At 45.2% G+C, this 15,949-nt stretch overlaps 1 protein-coding gene across 3 annotated transcripts in view; it reads right to left on the bottom strand.

Annotated features, from left to right (window-relative positions):
• LOC311012174 (uncharacterized protein) overlaps positions 1-15,949 on the bottom strand; it is a 64,216-nt gene that overhangs the window by 30,217 nt on the left and 18,050 nt on the right. For all 3 annotated transcript variants that reach the window (XM_084007516.1, XM_084007517.1, XM_084007518.1), the window contains exons 3-6: positions 13,345-13,434; positions 12,757-12,834; positions 11,070-11,309; positions 5,969-7,192 (exon numbers count right to left, since the gene is read on the bottom strand). In XM_084007516.1, coding sequence (XP_083863642.1) covers positions 5,969-7,192; positions 11,070-11,309; positions 12,757-12,834; positions 13,345-13,434 — 1,632 coding nt within the window. The remainder of the gene's footprint in view (positions 1-5,968; positions 7,193-11,069; positions 11,310-12,756; positions 12,835-13,344; positions 13,435-15,949) is intronic.

Genomic DNA, 15,949 nt, shown 5'->3' with positions numbered 1-15,949 from the left:
CGTCCACTGGTTCCTTGTCTCACTGGACAGACAGGTTCCCAGTCTCCATCCACTGGTTCCCAGTATCACTGGACAGACTGGTTCCCAGTCTCACTGGACAAACAGGTTCCCAGTCTCACTGGACAAACAGGTTCCCAGTCTCCATCCACTGGTTCCTAGTCTCACTGGACAGACTGGTTCCCAGTCTCACAGGACAAACAGGTTCCCAGTCTCCGTCCACTGGTTCCCTGTCTCACAGGACAGACAGGTTCCCAGTCTCCATCCACTGGTTCCTAGTCTCACTGGACAGACTGGTTCCCAGTCTCACTGGACAGACAGATTCCCAGTCTCCGTCCACTGGTTTCCAGTCTCACTGGACAAACAGGTTCCCAGTCTCCGTCCACTGGTTCCTTGTCTCACTGGACAGACAGGTTCCCAGTCTCCATCCACTGGTTCCTAGTCTCACTGGACAGACTGGTTCCCAGTCTCACAGGACAAACAGGTTCCCAGTCTCCGTCCACTGGTTCCCTGTCTCACTGGACAAACAGGTTCCCAGTCTCCATCCACTGGTTCCTAGTCTCACTGGACAAACAGGTTCCCAGTCTCGCTGGACAAACAGGTTCCCAGTCTCACTGGACAAACAGGTTCCCAGTCTCCATCCACTGGTTCCTAGTCTCACTGGACAGACTGGTTCCCAGTCTCACTGGACAAACAGGTTCCCAGTCTCACTGGACAGACTGGTTCCCAGTCTCACTGGACAAACAGGTTCCCAGTCTCATTGGACAGACTGGTTCCCAGTCTCACTGGACAAACAGGTTCCCAGTCTCACTGGACAAACAGGTTCCCAGTCTCCATCCACTGGTTCCTAGTCTCACTGGACAGACTGGTTCCCAGTCTCACTGGACAAACAGGTTCCCAGTCTCATTGGACAGACTGGTTCCCAGTCTCACTGGACAAACAGGTTCCCAGTCTCACAGGACAGACTGGTTCCCAGTCTCACTGGACAGACTGGTTCCCAGTCTCACTGGACAAACAGGTTCCCAGTCTCACTGGACAGACTGGTTCCCAGTCTCACTGGACAAACAGGTTCCCAGTCTCACTGGACAGACTGGTTCCCAGTGTTCACGTGTAACTCTTGCTTGTGTCGTTCCAGATGCTTCCAAGCGTTAAACATTACAGCCTGGGTTAACCGGACGGCGTTAACCGGACGGCGTTAACCGGACGGCGTTAATAACCGCCCACAAAGTGTGTTGTGAGGTCGCTGCTGCAGCAGCAGATCTGGGAGGGAGGAGCAGCTGTAGAGCAACATCATATTCACCCTGCAACGACTTAGTGCTGCCTGAATACACCGAGCAGACAGGGTGGGCGGTTCCTCTAAAGATTTACCGTTGGTTCTGCTCACAGAGACAGATGAGATAGGAGCGTCTTTGTGGAAACTAAAGGTGCATTCAGCACATAAGAGCTCATCTAACAGTCTATAACTCCTCTGAACTGACAGCCGTCTAACACCAATTAATGTGGTGGGAAACAAAAACTGAGTTATTGTCCAAGAAACGCCATCTGCTCGACACTGGAGGGTTAAAACAGCTCAGTGACACCGTGGCAATGATACACACCATTCGTCATTGCATCATTCGCAGCTTTCCCTGGGTGGTAATGACACAAAAAGCCTTCCAAAAGAAAACTGCACCTCAACCGCATCAAATGAATCCTAGTGGAGCCTTTAGGACTCGTCAACGCAGGGAAAGCACCTGTTTAAATAATAATGTCTCCGTTCCATCAAGTGTCCCAGTCAGCCGACATCAGGACCAGGGAACCGGCTCAGAGCCTCCAATAATGTTGTTGTAAGTGTTGATTCCACATTTGCTTTTCTGGCTTTGACAAGTGAAAATGTCGGCCATGAACACAGCCCGTTTCACAGATCCGGGTCGGTATGGACCAGAATCTGTGGAGTGCCAACAATATTCTGTTTTTTATATGCAAATATATACTGTCTTACTTAAAACCACAAATAAAGAAATGAAATGACCACTGTGGGGTCGGGGAGTCCTAAATGAGAATAAAATATACAGAATGCAAAAAGAGAAACTTGTCTTACCTGTTCATGGTCACATGGAGGCGTTATGAAACAGAAGAAAGGAAGGGGAGAGAGAAAGATCACGTTCAGCCAGAATCAGCTTCATCAAAACACATTATCAACCCAAGCAACGTCTTCGAAACCCCTGAACAACATGGAGATCCTTCAGAGACTACAGGATCCTTCAGAGACTACAGGATACTTCAGAGACTACAGGATCCTTCAGAGACTACAGGATGCTTCAGAGACTACAGGATCCTTCAGAGACTACAGGATCCTTCAGAGACTACAGGATCCTTCAAAGACTACAGGATCCTTCAGAGACTACAGGATGCTTCAGAGACTACAGGATCCTTCAGAGACTACAGGATGCTTCAGAGACTACAGGATGCTTCAGAGACTACAGGATGTTTCAGAGACTACAGGAACCTTCAGAGACTACAGGATCCTTCAGAGACTACAGGATGCTTCAGAGACTACAGGAACCTTCAGAGACTACAGGATGCTTCAGAGACTACAGGATGTTTCAGAGACTACAGGAACCTTCAGAGACTACAGGATCCTTCAGAGACTACAGGATCCTTCAGAGACTACAGGAACCTTCAGAGACTACAGGATGTTTCAGAGACTACAGGAACCTTCAGAGACTACAGGATCCTTCAGAGACTACAGGATGCTTCAGAGACTACAGGATGCTTCAGAGACTACAGGATCCTTCAGAGACTACAGGATGCTTCAGAGACTACAGGATCCTTCAGAGACTACAGGATGCTTCAGAGACTACAGGAACCTTCAGAGACTACAGGATGTTTCAGAGACTACAGGAACCTTCAGAGACTACAGGATCCTTCAGAGACTACAGGATGCTTCAGAGACTACAGGATGCTTCAGAGACTACAGGATCCTTCAGAGACTACAGGATGCTTCAGAGACTACAGGATCCTTCAGAGACTACAGGATCCTTCAGAGACTACAGGATGCTTCAGAGACTACAGGATCCTTCAGAGACTACAGGATGCTTCAGAGACTACAGGAACCTTCAGAGACTACAGGATGCTTCAGAGACTACAGGAACCTTCAGAGACTACAGGATGCTTCAGAGACTACAGGATCCTTCAAAGACTACAGGATCCTTCAGAGACTACAGGATGTTTCAGAGACTACAGGAACCTTCAGAGACTACAGGATCCTTCAGAGACTACAGGATGCTTCAGAGACTACAGGATGCTTCAGAGACTACAGGATCCTTCAGAGACTACAGGATGCTTCAGAGACTACAGGATCCTTCAGAGACTACAGGATGCTTCAGAGACTACAGGATCCTTCAAAGACTACAGGATCCTTCAGAGACTACAGGATGCTTCAGAGACTACAGGATCCTTCAGAGACTACAGGATGCTTCAGAGACTACAGGATCCTTCAGAGACTACAGGATCCTTAAAAGACTACAGGATCCTTCAGAGACTACAGGATGCTTCAGAGACTACAGAATCCTTCAGAGACTACAGGATGCTTCAGAGACTACAGGATCCTTCAAAGACTACAGGATCCTTCAGAGACTACAGGATGCTTCAGAGACTACAGGATGCTTCAGAGACTACAGGATCCTTCAGAGACTACAGGAACCTTCAGAGACTACAGGATGTTTCAGAGACTACAGGAACCTTCAGAGACTACAGGATCCTTCAGAGACTACAGGATCCTTAAAAGACTACAGGATCCTTCAGAGACTACAGGATGCTTCAGAGACTACAGGATGCTTCAGAGACTACAGGATCCTTCAGAGACTTCAGGATGCTTCAGAGACTACAGGATCCTTCAGAGACTACAGGATCCTTCAGAGACTACAGGACATTTCAGAGACTACAGGATCCTTCAGAGACTACAGGATGCTTCAGAGACTACAGGATCCTTCAGAGACTTCAGGATTCTTCAGAGACTACAGGATCCTTCAGAGACTACAGGATCCTTCAGAGACTACAGGATGCTTCAGAGACTACAGGATCCTTCAGAGACTACAGGATCCTTCAGAGACTACAGGACATTTCAGAGACTACAGGATCCTTCAGAGACTACAGGATGCTTCAGAGACTACAGGATCCTTCAGAGACTTCAGGATTCTTCAGAGACTACAGGACGTTTCAGAGACTACAGGATCCTTCAGAGACTACAGGACGTTTCAGAGAAGTTAGATCAATTAATCAATCAAGTTAACATTTTACAAAAAAAAAAAATCATGTTTAAGTCGTGAGAAAAGGCCAAGGAGAAGCCTCGAGATAAAATAAATCTCCATCCAGCAGACTGGGAGGCCTCAGGACTGAAAACCAGCGTTATCGGGAGGAAGAATCAGAGGTTGTCTCAGGGTTTTACCCAAATTCCAAGAGGTCTGAGTGGGACCCTCATGGGCAGCTCTATCTTATATTGTCATGTCATGCACTTAACTCTTTTAGACTCGTCTAACAACTGGGGGGAAACCCTGATGCCCGAAAGTAATTAGGATAACATGTCATACAAGCAGATCCTCACGTGGACTTCTTTAAAAGCTGCTCTGGATAGTAAGATCAAGGTCAGAAGTGGTTAAAAATCAATTCATGTCATTTTAGATACTTAAACAGTGGTCGTATCGACGCAGGAAGATATCTAAGGATATCTTTGTCAAACTGATGTCTAATGGATTCAAGTAATGTTTACTACTAAGAATCAACTGCTTCCCATGTTATCAGCTGAGAGATGGAGAGATACGGGTTAGAACGGGTCTGATCCACCCACTAACACGCTCAGAAGGCCGTTATCATCGGTCCACATGGTCCATCACTGATATCAATACGAGACCACAGTGACCCCTAGTGGCCGTAGTAATTATGACAGGAGTGACAGGGAAGTCAGCCCACGTTAGGGGTTCAATGGATCACAAAACACACGGTTCGGATCGTTTCATGGTTTCTCAGGGATTTCACCCTCATGGTTTTTTTTTTACAAATATGGCTGTAATGACAAATAAAATTGAACTCGATAAACATTTTTTTAAAAACATTCAAATTGATATGTCAAGCTGACTGGAGGGTTTTAGAAACATAATCTAATCTGATTTTTGTGCTTCTGGAGATAAAATCATCTTTGCAACTCTTAATGTGGTCGCATTCATTATAAACAGATAGAAACAGAAGATATATACACAAAAAAAAAACAAGAGACATCATGACAATTGGATAAGTGCAGGTTGTGCCTCGCCAACCACAATGTTTTGATTATTTGTCAACAATTTACTTTTCTTAGTCACACGACCATGGCTACGTTTAACTTCTCCAACAGCTATAACGTTACTGATTTCATAAGGTAGCAAACTAGCGTTGCCATGCAAGGACCCGGGTCATGTTTCTATGGACAGAGAGGAGATAGTGGGAGGTCACACAGAAGCTGACGATCAGATGGAGGAGAAGAAGACAGTGGAGCAAGCAAAGATAGGAGGGCTATCAGACGCAGCAACAAGTGACAACAGCTGTTATGATCATGGTAACAGATAAATAGAGGCAGACGGAGGGGAATCAAATCAGTTATCACTTTACCCTGGAAGCTTTGGTAATATAGGGACCCGACAAGCACGCTACATTTGTCATGCCAACAGCTGGGAAAAGGGACACGCTGTTTTTTTAGTGATAAAATCAATATGTCTTAATGGCAATAAAAAGTAGATCGATTGTAGATAAAAACAGGTTAAAACTTGAGCCGCTCTGCATTTCTGTGTTGGGCCCCCGGTTATTACAAATACACAGAGGAAAGGATCGAGCACCAAGCGGGCCTGGTGCTCGATCCACAGACAAAGAGCCATGCACACAGGAAAGACAAATAGTAGCTAGCCTAGCCTATTAATTTGCCCCATGTTATTCATAATCTTCCCTGTAGTTCACCAACCTTCCAGTGGGGGGAGCTGTGGCGACGAGGACTCCTGGTGCTCTGAGTGTGCAGGGAGAGAAGGAGGGGCTGCGGGGGTGATGGGTGGAGGGGGTGTGGCTGCTGCTGAGCTAAAGGGCGTGGCTACGCTTTTTGGGGGAGTGACTGATGGTGATGCGGGAGTGGGAGAAGCCGAGGGACTGAAGGGCGTGGCCGAGGAGGCGGAGGACATGAGTGTGGCTGAGGGGACGAAAGGCTTGGCGTCTACGTTGAGGGTTGAGCATGCCACAGTGGGCGGAGGGCGTGTTTCTGCGGCGGCTAACGGTGACGGGTTGCTGGACAAAGCAGGAGGAAGGTCAGGCGTGCTCTTGGAGGGGTTGAAAACAGAAGCGGCTTGTGAAGCAGGGGTGCCAGTTTCTGTTGGGGTGGACTTTGTCACCGTGGCAAGGGAGGGGGTGTTGGTGATAGGGGTGGTGGTCTGGGAGTCGGGGGTGGAGCCAGGAGGGGTCTGCAGGACTGAATCCAGGAAAGAGAAGGTCTGGGACACTGGGCTCAGATTGTCCCCGGTCATCAACGCTAGACTACCGCCAACATCCCCAGCTACACTACGCTTTTCTGCAACGCTAGCCACGGCGCTGGCGCCGGGTTCAGGTCTGCTGCTCGAAAGGTTCTCTCCGTTTGCTTTCCGACCGTCTTTAGCAGACAAAGGGAAGTCGTCTACGCACATCGGCTCGTAGGAGCGCAGAGACGGATCTGCTGCGAGGCTAGCATGGGAGCTGTTGGTGAAACTTGTGGGTATTTGTGAGGGGGCCGAGGGCAGAACAGGGCTGGGGTTGGATTCTGGAGCTCTGGAGTCAGAAGGACCAGAGTCGGCGGCTGTAGCCCGGGTGGGGGAGCCGGGCTGCTGGGGCACTCCCCACTCCTCTGGAAGTTTCGCCCGACTCTTGGTCTTCTTGCCTTTCACTCTCCCCCCTCCCCCGCTCTCTCTGATCTCCCACTCCCAGTTCTCCTCCTCGTCCTCGTCCTCCTCCGGCGCCTCCCCTCCGCCACGCTTGTCTGATTGGCCGCCGTTATTCTCCAGGAAGTCGTAGACCTGGTTGCGGCCCTTCCTCTTCTTCTTCCGCCGTCTCTGCTGTTGCTTGCCAGCCTCGCCCCCCGGCCCCGCCCTCTCGGGGCTGAGGGGCTCGGAGGCCGAGGACGTGGGACTGCTGTCGTCCAATGAGCCGCTGGGAGAGAGGACGGGAGCTGCCGAAGGGGGGGGGGGGATTTTATAAGAGGAGGAACCAATCACATACTGTGTCAGAGAATCATGCCAAAAAGCCATCAGATTGTGGTTACCATAGGTGGATCTCACTACTTCTCGTCTACAGGGTTCCCTTTCATGGCAGTAAATGGGTGAAATGACTCGTCAAAGTATGACGTTTTTACCAGTAAAAGTGATTTTTGAAGAAGAGGGGCTTTGAATAACTGAGGGTGGATTATTGGTTTTTGCGTAGGAATAGGCATTATCATTACATTAATGCGTATTTAATTAATTACATTCTGTAAAATGTGAACACAGCAGAAAAAAAGATCAGAGCTGGGGCTTTGCAGCAGATGGCTTTATTTTTCATCAGCTAGTACGTCCTCATTAGAGGAGTCGCCGTCTGCATTCACGCAACTTCTCCGATTATTTCAGAAGCTAGAACTTTGGTTTAGTTTTCTATGTCAACGTTATAAATACAGTGTAAATATGGCTTTGGAGGATGTCGGACTTGATCTGTGACTCACAATTAAAGGTGGCCCCTTGTCAAGTAAACTTGTAAATGAATTAATACATAAATACATGTCTTCAAGTGACAGCTGAAGTGGGGAGACTAGTGAGTTAGCACAGAAGGACAGAATTAGCAAGCTATTCATTCAAGTCATTTTACAATAACGCAAAGACTCTGTGCTTCATACATACACAACGCATGTCGACTACTGGACGACCTGGAGCCCTGACTGGGAAAATGACCATATGACTCATCCTGTCTGCTTGTCTCCCCTGGGTTTCTACAGCCATAGTAACCACAGTCCAAGTGCTTTTAGGCCTTTTTTTAAAACCTTTTCATACCATATGATGTATGTGATGGTGCCTGCTTTTATAAATACATTCAACCTGTCATATACTCACCTGTTAGACTTTCTAGGCTTCAGTGGATTGGACACAGGTATGTAGATACGTGTTGCTTTTACAGCAACTGAGCATCTCAGAATCAGCTGAGAAGAATGTGCTTTGATTTATCTGCTATCTGTGTGTTTTCATTCAAATGTGCCAATTGAAGGTGACTTTGACCAAAAGTGTGACTGGAGGTCTAGTGTACATTTTACATTTTTATATCCTTTTATATTACAGAATCATTCTACTGTGTATGAATCCCAATGAATACAGCAAAATGAGAGGGCGTACAAGTAGAAATACATATCTTATTGTGTACGATTTAAAATGTGAAGATTGTGAATGGAGTCTGGAATGGATGGTGTTAAGTCAATAAACTGTAAATCTCTACACATTTCTCTTAAATCATCATCATCATCAGCATGACCCAGGGTCTTGTATAGGCCGCAGGCGCAAGCACACACACACACACACACACACACACACACACACACACACACACACACACACACACACACACACACACACACACACACACACACACACACACACACACACACACACACACACACACACACACACACACACACACACACACACACTGGAACAACTTAACAAGGTAAATGTATCGAGCACATGAGCATGCATGATTTAGAAGAAATGCATGCATGTCTGAAGCATCCTGGTGATGAATGGATCATCGTCCCACATGGACAAACAGGAACATGATCCATGTGAACATGTGGGACGTGATACAGGACCACAACACAATGCATGCAGGTTTTAACAAACAAACAAACAAACAAGAATCCCTTCATTTGTCTGTTCCCACTATCTCCTCTTGTCTGGGGATGAAGTCATCACAGCTGGATTTGGGTTTTTCCTCCTGAGCAATATTTCTGAATTATTTCTGACAAGCACTTCATCAGCTCAGAGAGAACGAGAGAAAGATGAACAGATAGAAACAGATACAGAGACAGACGGCATAAATACAACTAGCAACCCCTCTCACTCTGAACTATTCCTCTACCTCGGTTTTCATCCTCCCACCTCCTCGATCTGTTTTACATCACTGGATAAAATGGATCAACTATTCCCCCCGTATTTCCAAAGTGATTGAAGTAGCTATTTTCCCTTCGGCCTCCAATGCTCGCCAAGCTATAAACAGCTTGAGGAAGAGACAAGCCCAGGGCATTATCATCTATATTTAATTTGATGAGGTATTTAATGGGAAACACATCTTAATCTGGAGTGTGGCAACCTGCCAACAGCACCATTAACGTCGGAGCGCCGGCTTCCTCGACTACGCTGCCTTTGTGCATGTCAGAGTTCAGGTGAAACGCTCGCTGGCTCCTGCACAGACAGAGGAGCAGGTGAGTGTGGAGGACTTTTAGCTTTAAAGCTCGGAAGGGAAACAGAAGGCTGGTAGATAAATGTATCGCCGCTGTTCTGCACACGGATTCATGCAACAAAATATCTTTCCACCTGTATAAATATATAGTTTCCAGGTTCTTTCACACCTGTAGTTTGGTTCATTCGCTTCAGACCAGGAAAAATGATATTGTTGCATTTTATTTCCGCTCCGGTTCCTGTTCACACTGACTTTTAATCATAGACTGTATATCAGAAGTGGACGTAGTCATGGCGATGGCTGGATGTCATATTATTGGTTGAAAGTTGTTGAAAAATTATTATTTTAAAATATTTTTTGCATAAATTGTTAAGTAGGTGAACAATATGACCGTAGACGTGATTAAAAAGGGTTTAAAAGGCTTTTTTTCATACATTTTCATCTACAAGTAAAGTAAAAATGTAATTTTAATAACATAAAGGAAATAATGGCCACTTAGAGTAACTCATAATCACATTGTTATTCATGCATGCAAAAGATTATAATGTATTATATTTGAATAATAAGACACTATGATCCTTGTAAAAATAAAATGTCAATGATTGGACCAACAATTATGAAGTCTTATGATAATTGACCTTAATGCTCCAAAATGCTGATTGTGTTGTGATTCTTGTTATAAAGCATGCTGAATATTCATGAGTGCATAGAACTGTAATTACAAAGTGCTATAAGCAGATTATACCACATTATAAGTATGTTTATAATACGTTATAGAAAGTGTAAATGTGTCATTTTCATAGTCAAACAAATGTTATTTCCTGAGTTACCAAATAGCGTTTGTTACCAGACCATCTCTTCTCATCTCACTCTAGTTTTCTAGAAGTACCCAGCCTGCATTGGGCTATCTTTAGCTCCCCAACACAATAGAGCAGAGCAGAGATCCTAAATAAAACCCCGGAGAAGAGCTCGCTAAATGTTTAATACGTCCTGCGCTGCTGAAAATCAGATGCTGAGTCACTTTAAAAGTTCGGCTGAGGGTCCTGTGGTTAAAATCTATATTTATTGCCCCGGAGACGGCAAACGCCACGCCATTTCGTCTTTAAATCACCCTGCGGGTTTTGTGCGTTTGTTGCTCGGCAACCGCAAATTCAGTTCAGCCGCTGTTAATTATTGTAAAGATTAATAATTCAGAGGCGGTGAGACATTTCATGGGTAGCACTTGGGCTTTTTTTTTTATCAGACTGCAGTTAATAAAACTGTCCTGTGTTTATTTCTGTCGCTGTTTCTGTCTGTTGATCCAGTTTGTCAGTAGATGAAGAGAAAAGACCGTAAAAGCCGCGAGGCGGCCGGTGATATCAGAGCAGAGCCGGGACTCTCCACCTACATCTAGAAGAGGCTGCCCCTGAGATTTGATTAAACCAAACGTAAGATGATACTCCATAGAAGACTCCGGCTACGAGGTGACGAAGCCAACCAGCCCTCCTACATGAAAACATCCGCTCAGTGTTTTAGTATCGCGAGCGTCCGGTAAATAACAGCACTACATACACCACAAGTTCCCCGTCTCTCCTCGTTCTCCTGACCGCCCCTCCCTCAGTAACACATGCAACCAGCTGGCTATCTGGTACCTGTAGAGTGATCCATAGGCTGGAGTCCCGGGCCACCGGAAGACAGCAGATCACCGGTTTTAAAGGGACTGCTCCCACTGGTGTTACTGGCCGTTTTGTTGTCCACACCAAACAGGCCCGAACTCTTCTGGGTGTCCATGGCCGAACCCATCCCGGTGTGGCCGAGAGCGGAGCCCATACTGGTCTGGAACGGTGGCATGCTGGACCCCACGGTGCCTCCCATCCCAGACTGGGAAAAGCCTGATGGAGAGACGGAGCACAGCGATACGTCACGATGGTGGGAATGTAACTGTTTCTACTGTAGGAAGCTGGTTAGACTGGTGATACTTTATAACAGTGAAACATAACCAGACTGGCCTGCCGGCCTTAAAGGAGCAGAATGGAGGATTCATTGGCATACCCCTCCACTAACCCCTCCCTTTCCAAGCGTGTCCTACGGTGGCCTTCGGGTAACGTATAATGATGAAAGTCTCTCTCTAGAGCCAGTGTTTGGTTCGTTTGATCTGGACTGCTATAAAAACATGGCGGACTACGTGAAGAAGATCAGACCGCGCTGAAAGCGATAATTGATGCTCCCACAGCGCACTGCTGGCTGAGACTTGAGATGCAACCACCAAGAGGCAGTATTTAATGAAAAGGTCGCTATTCAGGCAATTTTTCAGTATATTACGGATTCATCCATTAACTTATTTAAACCTAAATAATGAAGGTCTGAGTTCAAAGTGGATACGATTAAATTATTGATATGATATGGATGAAAGTTTAACTAGATAAGGTGAAATTGCGTCACGTGATCCTCTGTAGACTCGCTTCGTAACGCTTCCAAAGCATGTTTGACCATTTCAAAAAATAGGTTTACTTACTTTCAGGTGATTAAACACTAATGACATGATAGTATACTAATAATATGTTCCATTTCTGCAAATTCATCCCCTTTAAATCCTACACACCGGCCCTTTAAGTACAAAGATACTAAATACAAACTGTTGCTGACAAATGTAAGCATTACTTAAACAATGTTAAAGCTACGACATGAGGAATCAGCGCCGCCCAGTGGTCATATCAAAGACTGCCAGGCAATTGCACTAATTTTCACTGTTTTATTTTCACACTTTTTTTTCTACTAGCTGTGACAGATGCATGAATATTCTATAATCACATAAAAGTAATAATCATATTTATTGACTGTGTGGGCTCCCAGGTAGATCTGATGTGGCAGCACACAAGGGGCGGGGCTTAGCAAAGTCATGGACATGGAGTTGAACTTGCCGGAAAGCAGTTAAAATACTGTCAAAAGTATTCCAAGATACATTTCAGTACATTTACGTGAAAAAAACTCACAAATTTAAAAGTATAATTTGAATAGGTCATCCACTGCAGGCATCATACACACATACACGTTTTTTTTCTCAGAAATGTGTACGTTTCTTCTTGAAAATGTATCACTTAAATCTCAGAAGATATCAGAGTTTTTTTCTCGTAAAATGCACAACTTTAATCTCGGAAATTCCGAAGTTTTTTTCTTTGAATATTGCCCCATGAATTGACAAATTCTAACCACCAATTTCAGCCAAATGAGTTGGTAGTGTTTCACATTCAGTGTTGTTGGGTGTAAACAGAGAGGAGGGAAATCACAACGTCCTCCTAACTTTGTATTCAGATATAAAAAGAAAAAAGGAAAGTGGACCTAGAAACGAGTCAGGCATGCTGTTGTCCTTTGTCTTGTTCATGCTCCATTGATCCGTCCTCCCACCCATCATTGGACCTGAAAGAGAGACACAGACACACAAATAGAAAGAGAGGGAGAAATGGAGGAGCGACCGAGCGAGGGGACATTGGGACAGCCGGACGGAGGAAGTTCAGAAACGAGGTGAATGATCAGGCGGAGCAGAACGAATCGAACCAGTAGGACATAAAACACATTTAAATGTAGATGCAGTCTGAAAAGTTGGATACAAAACAAAACAGAAACATTTAAAACATGTCTTGGAAATGCACTGGCTGAGTTCCATTTAGCTGCTCAGTGCAGGGTCCTGGTACACTGTCATGGCTCACTGGGACACCAGAATAGAACGTAGCCATTATTAATGTTACTGGTGACATCTGTGGCTCATGATCGTCCGAGTCAAGTCTCAAGTCTTTGAAGGGCAAGTAAAGTATATGGGCTACATAAACTACAACTCCCATGGGCCTCTGCGGCAAAACAACTACTCAAACTTCTGTGCAAAGTGGGGAAAACCGTGTGACACATAACTAGCACTCCCTCCTCCCTCACCAGACAGGTAGTCAGAGCTGAAGGCGGACTGTCCCGGCGGGTCCTGGCGGCCTCCTGATGACATCATCCCTGATGACATCATCCCTGGACCTAAAGAAGATGATAAAAAGAACCTTGATCAGCATCATCGCAGATCACAACACAAACATCACGGACTAGCTCATTATGTTGAAATCTCACGATTATACATTTTTTAGAGAAGATCATAAAGGACAAAAAAAAATACTGTATAGATGTGTTTTTAAAAACAGCAACATTGTGTGTCTGTTTTGGAACATGGAGGCCTATTTTATTTGAACCAGACTCTGTTTTTTTCTTCTCTACCAAGATTTTTAATGCGATAAACTCCTTTACCATCCCATCCCTATTTGTGACAACCGCATCCTGCGTCCTTTCCTTCAAAAACACTCAGTGAGACGGGCCGAGAGCCTGAACCTGTCGCTCTGCTCTGTCAGCTGTTTAAGCGTCAGACAGGTCCCGCCTCCCCAAACCTGCCTCCGCAGCTCGTGTGTGTGTGTGTGTGTGTGTGTTGTTGGGTGCATCTTTTGACAGTGAGACGAGCAGACACAACACGTTGCTGAAGGGGCCATCACCATGGTTACGCAAGGAGAGGACGACATCATCTGCGGCTCCCTAGGCAACGCCTTCTGTCCGTGGACGTGTCTTCAAGGATCGATGCTTTGTGCCATCCGCTGAGGCACATTGATGAATACTTTATGTGAAATACAAGTTTGCCACCGCCGTTAACGGCGGAGGAAACAGGAGGATGAAGAGGAGGAGGATGAAGAGGAGGAGGAAGAGGGGAGTTAAGTGCTCCATAATACGAGGATGATATAACCCATTGAGAGATTTGCACCATCGGCTCCATTATATCCGATCCAGTGGCACAGATATAAAACCATGAAGTTATTATCATAACAATAAAAGTAAGTCAACTGAATAATGCAAACACTAACTGCGTGTCCACTTACTTCATCGGGAGCCATTATCTGATCAAATTAAATAACGCTCTACTTCTGCCACTCACATCCACTCCATATCCATATTTATGTAAAAAAAACAACAACAACAAACTTACAATTTAACCAACAACAAAACAAGTATGAACTTTACAAATGTGCTTTAAATAAAGCTTGTGGTTGTGGTGGTTTTAGAATATAAATGTATTATTATTTATTATTTAATGGTGGACATCATTAAACATTAACAAGTGTGCATTAACTGACAGCAAGTGTTTTTTATGGCTCTATCAAGGTCACGCATCGGCGGTTTGCTGAATTTACATCCAGCTGAAAGCAAACACACACACACACACACACACACACACACACACACACACACACACACACACACACACACACACACACACACACACACACACACACACACACACACACACACACACACACACACACACACACACACACACACACACACACACACACAGAGACAGAGGCAGACAGGCAGATAAACAGCAGACAAAACAACTGTCAAAAAGATTTGGTTCGTTCTCTCCCTTTCCATCACTCTTCCTGAGTCATGACTGTTTTCACTCAGTGTCTCTTTGCATTCTCGGCTTTTTGCATGCAGGATGTGGCAGAAAAAAAGTTTAAAGGTGCCACATTCAGTTTAAACATGACTGTCATATATCATAGTACATTAAGTGTGAGGGATTAAAATTACAATCCCAATTGTTCAAAAGTCATTTAGCTCAAGTGTATGAAAAATGTATTATATGTTCAGATACACGAGCAACAAAACATTAGCACTAATGTGTGGAAGAAGCTACGTCTGTGTATTCTCACTGTAAATGAAGGGATGGACTCATCTGGATGCAGGTGATTTGCACGTAAAGCGTTGCTCTTTTAGCCCTTTACTTTTTGCTCTTGTTTTTCTTTCCATCTCAGACATCCCTTTAAACACACACACACACACACACACACACACACACACACACACACACACACACACACACACACACACACACACACACACACACACACACACACACACACACACACACACACACACACACACACACACACACACACACTGTGTGCGTGCAGTCGCAGTCAGAAACCAGACAGTCCTCTGAGGACAGCAGCCAGCGTCGGGCCTGAAGGTCAAGCACCTTCTTGTTTTTCAGACATTATTTTTTGTGGCATTTCCGCATGACCGGCCTGGAAGCTCTTTCAAACACACTGCCGACTCCTCAAAATATACAAGCGTGGGAAACCGCCATCAAAAATAGCTTTCGCTGTTATCGGCGCTGCGACATGACACCGTTGCTCAGCGGCGTTCGTTAAGTCGACCGTCCGTTTTAGCTCATCTTATTAAGTAATTTATCCGGATATCACAACATTTTTCATCTGCAGATCAATTGCACTAAAATCCGGCACAATACAAGATGAATAAATCTATGTTTTCTTTATGTTTTTTTTAAAATCTCAGCCTCCATCTGAAAGCTCAAACTGAAAGGCAGCCGGGAGCGACAGCTGAGTGGGATTCAACCTGAGAGACACACCTGCTGCCTGACATCTGCACTTTTTACTTCTTGTTGTTTCTCTCCGTGTTTCACGAGGCAACAATAAAAGCATCATGACTG

This window comes from Eutrigla gurnardus (assembly GCF_963514095.1).
Source record: "Eutrigla gurnardus genome assembly, chromosome: 4".
Taxonomy (NCBI): domain Eukaryota; kingdom Metazoa; phylum Chordata; class Actinopteri; order Perciformes; family Triglidae; genus Eutrigla; species Eutrigla gurnardus.
Note: the sequence above shows the minus strand (reverse complement) of the source record. Positions and strands in the feature narration are given on the sequence as shown.